General features: G+C 42.3%; 1 protein-coding gene across 22 annotated transcripts in view; it reads right to left on the reverse strand.

Annotated features, from left to right (window-relative positions):
- Nucleotides 1–12821, reverse strand: part of ENOX1 (ecto-NOX disulfide-thiol exchanger 1) — a 626515-nt gene that overhangs the window by 270771 nt on the left and 342923 nt on the right. For 6 of the 22 annotated variants that reach the window (XM_078375354.1, XM_078375352.1, XM_035302563.3 and 3 more), the window contains one exon: nucleotides 12602–12747. The exons of the other annotated variants lie outside the window; for them this stretch is intronic. In XM_078375354.1, coding sequence (XP_078231480.1) covers nucleotides 12602–12689 — 88 coding nt within the window. In that variant the 5' untranslated portion in view covers nucleotides 12690–12747. The remainder of the gene's footprint in view (nucleotides 1–12601; nucleotides 12748–12821) is intronic. 22 annotated transcript variants of the gene reach the window in all.

Raw genomic sequence — 12821 nt, forward strand, 5'->3', positions numbered from 1 at the left:
AACTGATATATTCTGGTGGTAGGAACATAACGGGTTATAATGTACTGGAGATAACTGATATATTCTGGCGGTAGGAACATAACGGGGTATAATGTACTGGAGATAACCGATATATTCTGGCGGTAGGAACATAACGGGGTATAATGCGCTGGAGATAACTGATATATTCTGGCGGTAGGAACATAACGGGGTATAATGCGCTGGAGATAACTGATATATTCTGGCGGTAGGAACATAACGGGGTATAATGTACTGGAGATAACTGATATATTCTGGCGGTAGGAACATAACGGGGTATAATGCGCTGGAGATAACTGAAATATTCTGGTGGTAGGAACATAACGGGGTATAATGCGCTGGAGATAACTGAAATATTCTGGTGGTAGGAACGAGAGGCTCTGGCAGCATGGAGGACACAGTGAGGACCCCGGAAGGCAATGTGGGCATGGGGGGAGTGGAAGCTCACCTGAGGAGGTGACATTTGAGCTGGCTGTAAAGGATGAATAGGGTCAGAGCAGGCAGAGGACAGGCATTCCAAGTGAAGACAAAATAATCATCCACACATGCCAGGTTTTAAAAGCCTTTTACTTCAAAAAGGTTTAAGTGTGCAATGTCTAACATGAGGCAAAAATTACAATCTCGATTGTTTCTTCATGACTAGGCTGCTCTTCTCCCAAGGACCCTACCTGTTTAGGAAGTACAGAGAGTAAGAAGAAGAGAATGTGAAGTATCTTGGTAGATACTGAGAAAGTGAGAACGCTGCAGAAACTGTACTGAAGATGAGAAGGAGCACTGTAGGCCTGTGAGTGGGGAGGGCCAACAGTGAACTGAGAAAAAGAAAAAGCAGACCACAATAGCACCCCTTTTCAGTCTGCTTAAAACACAAGCCTTAACCTTCTTAAGAAAGATCTGGTAAAACATAGTTTGCCAAGGCCTATTAAGTACAGGGTCTGCAAGGATTATGCTCTGTGCTGGGACCTGTTGGCCAGAAGCAAGGAGAGCAAGGAGAGCCGGATCATTTTCTTTCAATAACTTAATCACACTGGTGTGTATGGGGGCAAAGGCTCAGCTGCAGGCTTCATGTTCTACTTCTTTCACAGAGGGCAAAGGAAGGGTAGAAAAGCAAGGTCCCCTGGGTGAACCTGGAGAGAGAAAAATGTTCTGAGACATCCCTTGTCTTCAGCTGGGCTCTACATAAAGACCAGGGGTGACGATGGCTCAAGTGAAGATGGCCGGAAATGGCTGGAAAGACCAAGAGGGCAGACTGTGACTGGTTTCACAGTGCCTCACTAAACCAGAATTTCAAATCCTCAAATTAGCTGGAAACATATTTCATTTACTCACATTTTACGGTATCAAGTTCATTCGTTCATATTGGCATTTAAAAAACATATGTGTGTAAGAGAGGTTAAAAAATTGAATTGTGTTCATTGTTCACTTTTCTTTGAGTCATCTACGTGCAGGGTCAAGTTACAGGAGGAATGAATTCAGGACGACAGGTCTTCGGGATTTTCTTTTATTATCTTCCATATAAAAGAAAACGTGCCACCCGCACCCCTTCCCTGGGTGTGTGGCCATGAGGCAGGGGGCAGGGGCTGCCCTGGCCTAGGGTGACCTGGGTTCTGGCTTCCAGTTCTGAGTCTGCCACTGACCTCCTATGTGAACTTGGGCTGGTCACAGTTTTCTCAGGTAAGAAGCAAGGATGTGCATTGTACTCTCTTCCTGGCTGTTTTCTGCTTCAGTGCTCTCTGATTCTACAGAACAACATTATGTTCTAAAGAAATATTTTCTTCTTTCTAGGTCTTAGGCATTTCCTTTTTTTAAGAGCCACTCTAATAACAACAATGCCCCACCTAGTGTCAAAAGAGGGAACGTGGTCCACGACTGCAGAAGAAGGAACGGCGCTCGGGTCTTTCCTGGCATGGGGGCTCTGAATGGCGACTGAAGGGCATGGCTGCTGCCCAGGTGGTTTTTGTTGAATCTCAATGACCCAACTTTGGAAAAGAGGGCATTTTAAAAAAGACTGTGTTTTACAACTTTTATGTGTGATGCACACCACCAGCACAACAGGACTGTTACCAAGGGCACATGGAACAATCTTTCCTATTATTTTTACTGGCAGCTATCGCCAAAAGCCAAAGAGCCTCCTGGGGATGAAGGTCATCAGGCAGCCCCTTGCTGTGGGGAGATAAGAGATTCTGGGTGTGACACAAGCAATTCGGCTAAGCTCTCGTTCCTCACTGAAATCTTCACAGACACAAACCTGGGAGTTGAGCAGGGTTTAATCACTTCAGCCCTCCCTTTTCATTGCTTTCCTTCTGAATGCTCCCATGAGGAAAACATCTCCAATTGGGTGATAGCTAAGCACACATTCATAGAACTTTCCAGGTTCCACAGTAGTCTGTCCCTGTTCTTCCTAAATGCCATCCCACAGGACAAGAAATCAAGGGAGGAAACAAATGTAAATACTGAGACGAATGATCACCTTCCTTCTTGTGTGTCTGTCCTGCGCCTTTTTTTCATTAAGTGCCAAGACAATTTAATTTGTATACTGACACATAAAAGTTGCCTCATTTGAAACCTGCCTCCCTCTCGGAACCCAGGTTAATTCAGCGAAATATCTGTGGAGTGACTACAGCAGCCCAGACACTGTGTTAATGATGTCTGGGCTGAGAGAACAAAATGAGCCCAGGCTCAGAAATTCTCCATCATGCTGCCAGACTTGCTCAGGGCTTTGTGGCCTAAATTACCAGAATTTTCAGTGGCAAGGATTTCCTTTTGTTTTCTTCTTAAAAGTGAGTTTCGGGCCGGGCGTGGTGGCTCCCACCTGTAATCCCAGCACTTTGGGAGGCCGAGGTGGGTGGATCACAAGGTCAAGAGATCGAGACCATCCTGGTCAACATGGTGAAACCCCGTCTCTACTAAAAATACAAAAAATTAGCTGGGCATGGTGGTGCGTGCCTGTAGTCCCAGCTACTCAGGAGGCTGAGGCAGGAGAATTGCCTGAACCCAGGAGGCGGAGGTTGCGGTGAGCCGAGATCGCGCCATTGCACTCCAGCCTGGGTAACAAGAGCAAAACTCCGTCTCAAAAAGAAAAACAAAAAACTGAGTTTCTTGATGGTGGCATATATCCCAGTGGCTCCTTATCTTCTCAGTGCTTAAATGCCAAGTGGGCTGACTGCTCTAACTCCTCATCTTCTCAGTGCTTAAATGCCAAGTGGGCTGACTGCTCTAACTCACCTACTTATTAACCTGCGTTGATCTCTCCTAAGTGGCTGCCTCTCTATACCCTCCATCACTATTCTGCCTTCTGGGCTTACCTTCTAGCCAATTACTTGGAATTCTCCCATTTATAAGCCCCATCCACCTTCTGCCCAACCTTGCCAGTTTAATCTCTTTCTACTGTGATCCGTGTCCTGAAATCAGCTTGGTTCTCACATGCCCTAAATGGCCCTTAACTCCTTCACCCCACAGTCCCATAGTCCTATTCCACCATCATCATGACCGTCTGGGGGTCGCAGTACTCTCTGACTAAAGTTTAGAATGGTAGTCTCTGGTCAGTCCTGGTGTACTAGTCAAAACTTAATCTCAATCCAGGTCTGGCGGCTGCAATAATCTGAAGTACAACTATAAACTGGTCATCAGCAACTGGGATAGCTCAAGCAGAACAGCAGCAAATGAGATTTGCCTTCAAGGGCCATGAGAACACAGTGGTCTCTTATTAGCATCAAAGAAAGAAAACATCTAGAATACTTCTTGGACACCTGGAGTAATGCCTGGTACACAATAGAAGCTCAAAAAATTGGCAACTGATAGAAAGATGTCTTTTAAATAACACATTGCAAATGTTCAGAGATATGATTGCCTATTGTAAGCTTTTCCAGATAAACTGTTTGATTCATGTGTATATCCCGAGGGCCCAGCACAGTGCTTGGCATATAATAGGCTTGATAAATATTTGTTGAACTGAAATGACTTTCTTGGGAAAAGTATGTCAATGTCACTTTGTGGAGGATATCTGCTTTCCCAGGAGTGTGAATGAGCAGGACATCTCAGGATGTCCAAACTAAAGGATCAGCTTAATTGGACCCCTCAATTTACATGCCAAGGTGTTCTTACGGCACTAGGGTATGGGAGTCTATCAGACGGACGTGGACCACAACAGGGGAGGGGTAGGAACTCTGCAGGGTAGTCTGTGCCTGACTTACATCTCCCCTCTGCTGGGATTCTCTGGACCTTTCTCTGGACCTTTGGGTTTCATCCAGGATGCAGGAGATCTTTTTGACAGCTACTCATTCATATGCAAAAGGAGAAATCTGGGTCTGGCCAAGTGTCTCCGATGTTGGAAACACACTTACAGCTCTTCTAATGGAGCCTTATAGAGCTGCCATAACAGCTGATGGCTTGCTTGGTGGTTTAGAACTTATATTTTGTACTTACTGTTGAAGCTATCAGAAATGTAGGGAACACTGAGGTCAATCAAGAGCATATGATTTTCCAAGCATATTAAACTGTGTTTGTATTCCTTTCATACAACCTATAAAACATCCATCTTTAAAATGTTCATAGCAATCAATGCCTTTAATCGAGCAGAAAAGCATACACAGATACAGAAACGTTTAGTTCTAGCTGTGCTTCCTGACGATCCTCTTCAGAGAGAAATTTCCACAATGGATGTTTCAATTAAGACAGTAATACTTATTGAAAGGTAGCCTGTAAACGTAAAGCCACTGGAAGCATTATTGAACAGAAGTAGCTCGTGCTGCAGCTGGTGCACTGCATTTCCACACTGCTTTGATTTCATCAGCATTTGTCAATTAATCAACATGAACCTTGTAAAACATGTTCTCTTATTAGTTGGAACAGGCATTGCTTGCGGACTTTGCAGGAGAGGTCATTTAATAATTTGCTAATTGTGCAAAGATAGATTTAAATTAAAAATAAAAAAGGTCAACTCTCATTACCACTGTACCTAAATAGGACTTTGTTTAAGGTTAGCCTTGCCTATTTAAAATATTGTCAATGCTTCAATTTTTTTAAAAAAAATTCAAACGGCAGAGAAAGATTAAGATGACAATCACCCTAGCTCCAGGTTTCTAAAATTTAAGAGCATTTTTGTTTGCACCTTTGCCACTTCAAAGAGTTACTAGCTTTGAGGCTCTAGTTATAAGACAAATCAACTGTATTTTATTGGCAGAAAAGTGAACAGAAAAAGAAAAAGCAAAAGAAACAGGAAACGCAGCAACAAAGAACAACACAATGGTAGAGTCCTTTTTTTTCTTTTTTGCTTCAACTCATTCGTCATTCCTCTAGATGAGATGTCAGCTCCCTACTTTTGACTGCTGGTTCATTTTCAGTTCAGTGAGAAAGAAGCTGAGTCAAGCCCTCTCTTTGGGTAATCCATGCATCAGCACACTCTCCAACTCTCCTGGCAACCGAGAACGCACTGTAACTCAGAGCGGCATCAACAAGCACTCCGCAACCATCTAAAAGGACGCGACGGAGTTTAAAACGGGTAACATACCTTGCAGAGCAATTTCTACACTGGGGTCTGCAGGGCTGAATCGAGAAATCCGCACCATCTTAGAAGTGTAAGTGAAACTTAAGATGAAATAGCATGCCTTAAGGCATTTATAAGAGTAAGAATTTTGCACAGAGTTCACAGAAGCAATGTTTGTTGAATGAAGATGGGCCTTGCCAGATACAGTCTAGGCAAAGTGCTTTGCTGCACAGCTCCTTTTATAAGAACTTAGAAGCCCAAGTTGCTCTCCGCCTGCTCAAACTGGCTTATCAATCCATTCCATTCCATTTCTGTTCTCAGTTCTAAATAAGTCATTATTTCAGGCACATTTCCCTAAGCAGACGCAAACACTGTTTTCCAGTGTGAGACTCCCTTGGGCAAATTAGGTTTCCTGGAATAGGGTCAAGGAGCAATCAAATAAAATACCTACTAGAAACAAGCAGTTTCAGGGGACATTGTGATTCCTGCAAACTACAAGTCAAATTTTAGACACTGGTGGGGCAGTAATATGGAATCTGATAGGGCCAGTTATAGGGAGAAAATCCTGTTCTCTGCAGTTTCTTTTTAAGATAATAACCAATGAGTGTATTTCTTATGGAAACAAAAGTGATGGTCATAAAACAATCAATGGAAAGTTCTCTAATATTTCCAATTAAAAGCTGTTAAATTTTAATTTCTTAACAAAACTGTAGTAAAATAACAAAAGGTCGTATCACAACCCAGTTTATTTTCACAACCTTACCTAACAAACATGAAATACTTCTAAAATAGATACTTCTTATTGCATTTTCTTCCCCTTGAGTCACAGGGAGAAATGTCCCTTTTATGTTCTTTTAATACTTGCTTTTATTAACTTTAGTTTCAGTTAGCTCACTTCCATATATCAAGATTCTTTCTACAACCGAAGAGACAAGAGGTAAATGCAGATGTGGGAAGGGAAGCTACTTGGTCACGTAATAGCTGCTCCCTGGCAGGCGCTATTTCTATCTAAAGCATACACACCATCTTCAGAAGCCACACAGAAAAGCGAAAGGCTGGAATGGCAGGTTTTAATTTGTTTTTTGACGTTTTAGAATACCGTAAATAAGTTTGTGTGTTTCAATTCATATGGGCCCATTACCTTGGAGGTCTTAATCATTTGCAAGAGTAGTTTCAGAAGTGTTCAAAGCTTGTGCTTAGGAGTATTATTGGCATTCAAAATAGTCATACGATATTAAGCAGATTTACAGCCTTCTATATAGTTATCTCTGATCATCTTTTTTTTTGAGACGGAGTTTCGCTCTTGTTACCCAGGCTGGAGTGCAATGGCGCGATCTCGGCTCACCACAACCTCCGTCTCCTGGGTTCAGGCAATTCTCCTGCCTCAGCCTCCCGAGTAGCTGGGATTACAGGCACGCGCCACCATGCTCAGCTAATTTTTTCTATCTTTAGTAGAGACGGGGTTTCACCATGTTGACCAGGATGGTCTCGATCTCTTCACCTCGTGATCCACCCGCCTCAGCCTCCCAAAGTGCTGAGATTACAGGCTTGTGCCACTGCGCCCAGCCGATCATCTTTATTTAAAAGTAAGTTCAGGCTGATGGGTGGCTTAGTATCCTCATAGATTTTGGCTTGTTACCCATCTACTGACAGAAAATCTGGCTCTGCTGGACACCCTCTCACCTCTCCAAATAAACCTCAAATTTGCAAGGTGAACTGAGGGCCAGGGGATGGCAGGAGGAGTTCAAATAAAAAAGGAGTTTACAAGGGCCGCCTTTTAAGGAAAGGTACCTGGGGCTTGGGTTTTATTCAGGTATGAGGAGGCCAACAATCAGGTGACCACTATTGAGAGGATAGTTTGTCAGAGTTCCCAAGTGGAGCAGGCATGCCAGACCACACTGGGTCACCTGGAAAGGCACCAGCATGAGTAGGGGCAGAGGAAGTGAAGGGAAAATGTGGGTAAGGGCCTTTATTTGGTTTCCATCAGAAAGGACACGCAGGACAGAGTAAGGAGCTTTAGGATTAGCTAATTTAAATAATTTCAGCAGGCTCTGCAGTATAGGGGTGGTTCCTAGTTATGCAGTATCTGGCCCTGGAGTGACTTAGGGAGGGTAAAGAGTCTTCCGCATTGCGGGAGCCTGATAAAAGAGAGCAGGTGGTGGCATGGACTCAGGGTTGGTTGGTTTGGATATCAAAGGTGAGCTCACAGGCAGGATGTTTGCTATCTCTAGGAATTAGCTGATCCTGGAAGGTTAAGAATGCCAAGTCCACAAGGCCCCAAGATGTCAAAGCATTGTAAAATATAGAAAATTTAAAAAAAACATGATTAATAGAAGCCTGTCTGAAACACTGCTGTAAGAAGCATGAAAACAGAGCTTCTCAAACTTCACTGTCCACAGGGACCACTTCAGTGTTTTGTTAAACTCCAGATTCTGATTCACGAAATCAGGTAAAGGTTGAGACTCTGCATTTCTCATGAACTTCCTGGTGATGTTGGGACCGTATTTTGAGCAGCTAGAAGTAAAATATCATGAAGGGTCTTCCCTCTGGCTTATCTTCTGTCAGGAAAGGGGAAGAACCTTGCATACTGAGACCTACCTTGGACCAGACGCTGTAAGCCATTGAATATATATGTGGTCTTGTTTTGCTTTAAGAGTAGCCTTTGCTAGGGGGAAAATTAGCCCAATTTTATAGGTAAGGGAACTCATGCTGGTTAAGTAACCTGCCCTAGGTCATTTAGTTAAAAGGTAGCAGGTAGAAATCTATCTGGCCTAAAAATCCATTTTCTTCCCCATCCCAGTGTAAGTACTGCACTGATGGAAAATAAAAAGGCTGTTGGTAAAGGTTTCATAAAATATAAAGCCCATGAACTTGAATAGCATCCATTTACAACTTTGCTTCTACAAAGAAGAGAAATTCAGAATGGTATTTATTATCTCACAATTAGAAATAGTGTTTATTAATAACTGATTTTCATGGCCTTCACAAAACACTTTAAATGGGATTCCCTATAAAACTAGTGTTTTTATTTAAAAAATGATCTACCCATGTACAATAAAAAGTCTTTCTCCTCGTCCCCTAGTTCCACTGCTCACGGATAACTACTGTGAAGTTTGTCTAGCCTTCCACAACCATTTCTATGCAAATATAAACCTTTCTCATATAACTGCATTCATTTGGTTATTCTAGGCACTTGGGAAAAGCAGTAAATAAAACAGACAAAATCCCTAGTGTATGTTATATTCCAGTGTGGAGATACATCACAAACAAATAAGTTATAGATTATGTCAGATGAGGATAAATGCTAATGGAGAAGAAGGGGAGAGGGGGACAAAATGTTTTCAAGTATGAATTCAGTGGTTAAGGAAGGCCTCTTTGGAAAGGTGACAGTTGAGTACAGACCTGAAGGAGGTAATCCTATTCCACTCACTCTCTTTCTTTCCTTTTCTTCCTTTCCTTCTTTCTTTCTCTTTCTTTCATTCTTTCCTTCCTTCCTTCCTCCCTCCTTCCTCTTTTTTCTATCTATCTATCTATCTATCTATCTATCTATCTATCTATCTATCTAATCTATCATCTATCATCTATCTATCATCTATCTATCATCATCTATCTACCTACCTACCTACCTACCTACGTACCTACCTACCTACCTACCTACGTACCTACCTACCTACCTACCTACCTACCTACCTACCTACCTACCTACCTGTTTTGAGATGGAGTCTCTCTCTGTCACCCAGGATGGAGTGCAGCAGCACGACCTCAACTCACTTCAACCTCCACCTCTCAAGTTGAAGCCATTTTCTTGCCTCAGCCTCCAGAGTAGCTAGGATCACAGGTGGCCCCCACTATGCCTGGTTAATTTTTGTACTTTTAGTAGAGACTGGGTTTCCCCATGTTGACCAGGCTGGTCTTGAATTCCTGACCTCAAGTGATCCGCCCACCTCATCCTCCCAAAGTGTGGGGATTACAGGCGTGAGCACTGCACCAGTCCTGCCTCATTCTTTTTAAAGGCTCTACTCTACTCCATTGTTTGCCTGTATCATGATATGGGCTTTTGTTACTTCCATAGGTGGGTGTTTTAGATGAATCCTGTTATAGTCTGTTAGATGATCATTTGAACGGTTATAAAAGAGACTTGGGCTTATAGCATAAAGCCTGATGAAATAGAAGGAAACCTAAACTGGGCATGTGAAGCAATGAATGCAAGTCCTAGCTGTACTACGCTTTACACAGGTGACCTTGCTATATCATTGAGTATTTGCGCACTTCCTTTTTTATTTTCCTGTTCTGACCTCATAACAGGGTTTCCATTTTTCTGCCATATCTTCGGTTGTGCTATTGCCCACCAGGCCCAGGGTAATGTCTAGGTGCTTCTTCAGCTGGAGACCTAAGCGACATGCTGCCCACAGCAACATCAGTGCCAAGCTACTTGTAACCCTGCAGAGTCAAATAAAAACTTACAAGCTTTCCACACTCCCCACGAAGGAAGTACCAGCAAAACTTTTAGGGAGCCATCGACCCTTTGGGCTCTGCGCACATTCTCCCCACTTAGGAGGAAAGCATATGAGCTTCCTTAAAACAACCAGAAGCTGGTGATATTTATTTTTGCAGATAAAGATGTTTAGCACTGGGCCAAATGACAGAGTGGATTTCACCTTTAACGGAAGATTAATTTGTCCATTTGAGTGATATCTGAGGCAATCCCTGGAATATGCCAGCATTCTGCCTGGCACTGTAGGAGGAGCAAGTGTCAGTGCCATACGGTTCCTGTTCTCTGGTGTTTGTTGAAGGCAATACAGCAGAAATGAAAAGAAAGGGGAGAACGCTATTATCTGGGGTCCCTCAAAGACCCCTCAGAAAGCTATCTGAGCTGGCATGTAAACAGCAGGGAAGTGTTCAAGGGACGGAGGTCCTACAAGGGGACCTGGTAAGGGATAACTATGTGAGGGTAAGAGTGTGTGTCAGGAATGTGTATGAATGGAAGGCCAACAATAATTGCAGTACAAGCAAAGGCCCAGACAAAGGAAAATGTCATGTTGTACAGGAAACCTCAGTAGCCCTGTTTAGCTTAAAGAAAGGATGCGGGGGGTGGGTGTAGACGACGGGAAATGTTGGTGGGAGTCAGACTGGCAGAGGGTCTTGGGTCCTACTTTGTTATGAGATATGAGAAGATAAATGAGTTTTGAAAGATTAAAAAATCACCATCCACTTCTTCCTCTTTTGTTTTTGTTTTATTTGCAGGGGGAGGTGGGAGCATTTAGCATGCTGGTTTTATAATTTCTACTTCTGATTCCAGTAATTTAAAAAAATCTGCGTAGTAGGGTCCAAAGTGGCTCCCACCGGAGGTCATGGCGCTCGCAAAGGCGAGGTCATCAGTTCAAGGCTAACCTCATAAGCTCAAACTGATTGGCAAAAAAAAAAAAAAAAAAAAGAAATCTGCGTAGTATTTATGAAAGTAATATATGCCCACAGTTTAAAAAGGTAAATAGCATTATAAGGCCTATAATCAAAAAGAGTACTCCCGTCCCCCCACTTTACCGACCACTCCCTCTTCCTGCTCCTCAAAGGAAACTACTTTGCTGTTTGCTTTTATTATGAAAAAGCCTTGTTTTCCAGTGTGTGTAACCTCCTATATAGGCTGCAACCAGCTGTTCTTGGTTTGGTTAATCTCTGGTCTTTTCCAGCGCAGGAAAACTAGCACCATCCAGCAAACGTAAGTTGGGAGGTTGAATTTCACCACGGGAGAGGAAACCGCTTTTAACCATCATATTCGCAGCCCTCTACGTAAGTATGGTGTGTATACTGACACTACGTTACCATTTATTATTATTTATTTATTTATTTATTTTTATGGATTGGAGGTTTCAGTCGGACGGGAGAATCACAAGGAATCAGGTGTTCAGAGGAATGTATTGAGTAGAGGTGAGGAACTAGGATGTTGAAAAGTAAAAGAAGGAGAGAAGGAGAGGAAGAAAGAGGAAGAAAAAGAGGGAGAGAGAACAGGAATATTGCTTCATTCTAAAAATGGGTATTAATAATGGCCAATCAGTATTTTGTGTATTTAAAATGGAGAATTCTATAAATATTTATTGAGTTTACTTGTTCCCGATCTGAGTTGAAGTCCTGGATATCCTTATTAATTTTCTGTCTCGTTGAGTCTAAATCTCGTTATGGGTCTTATGTATCTGGGTATTAAGATCTCTTATTGTTGCATTGATCCTTTTACCACTGTATCTTTGTCACTTTGAAATCTATTTTATCAAATGTGAGAATTGCAACTCCTGGTTTTTCTTTATTTATTTATTTTTGCTCTCCATTTGGTTGGTAAATTTTTCTCCAAACCTTTGTTTTGAGTCTTTGTGTATCTTTGGATGTGAAATGGGTCTGGATGTAGCATACCATTAGGTTTTGGCTGTATCTTTTGATTGGGGGATTTAGTCGACTTAAATTTAGGGTTACTGCCATTTGATGTTAACTGGCTATTTTATCCATTCGTTGATGTAAATTCTTCTTTATATTGATACTCTTTACTTTTTGGTATATTTTTAGAAAGGCTAATACTGATTGTTCCTGTCTATGTATAATGCTTCTTTCAGAAGTTCTTGTAAAGCAGGCCTGGTGGTAATAAAATCTCTGAGTACCTGCTTGTTCATAAAAACATTCCCATTTTTTAGAGATTATCTGCCTTACTACTGTGCAAAATAAAGAAAACTTGGCACTCCGATGCTCTCACAGGCTTCCAAGTTTTCTTCCCTGACCTTTCCAGTGGGTTAAATGGCAATTTGGGGTTAAACTGATATTCTAGTTTACCTTACTATGACCATGTAATATTGTTTACTACTGAGACAAGTAGTAAAGAGTTTGTGTTCAATCTTGTCCAACACCTTGTTCTTCCTGGTGTTGTCTTTTATTGTGCTTACCTCTTTTCTGTATCTATCATAAATTGTTCGTGAACTATCCACAAGAACTACAAAACTTATATTAAAACCATTTTTCACGCAATTAGTCCAACTTGTTAGTCTACTGGATCTCTTTTTCCCTGGAGGAGCCTCCCGTCCCATCCCTCTGGTCTAGGGTTTTTCCAGGCCAGCTGCCCACCTGTTGTCCTGGGGCTTCTTTTTAACACCATCTTGCGAAATCCCTGTGCCTCTCTCCTGTGTTGGGGCCCCCGTTTCCTGGATCCCATGGTTTCCTCTTTGTTGGTTTACATCCTCATTTTGTAGAGCACATTCTCTAGTAGCTTCCTGAGAAAAGGTACATGGGAGGTAAATTTGTTGAGACCTTGTGTGTCTGAAAATGTCTTAATTCTACGCTCATA

Source organism: Callithrix jacchus, chromosome 5, assembly GCF_049354715.1.
Source record: "Callithrix jacchus isolate 240 chromosome 5, calJac240_pri, whole genome shotgun sequence".
Lineage (NCBI taxonomy): Eukaryota > Metazoa > Chordata > Mammalia > Primates > Cebidae > Callithrix > Callithrix jacchus.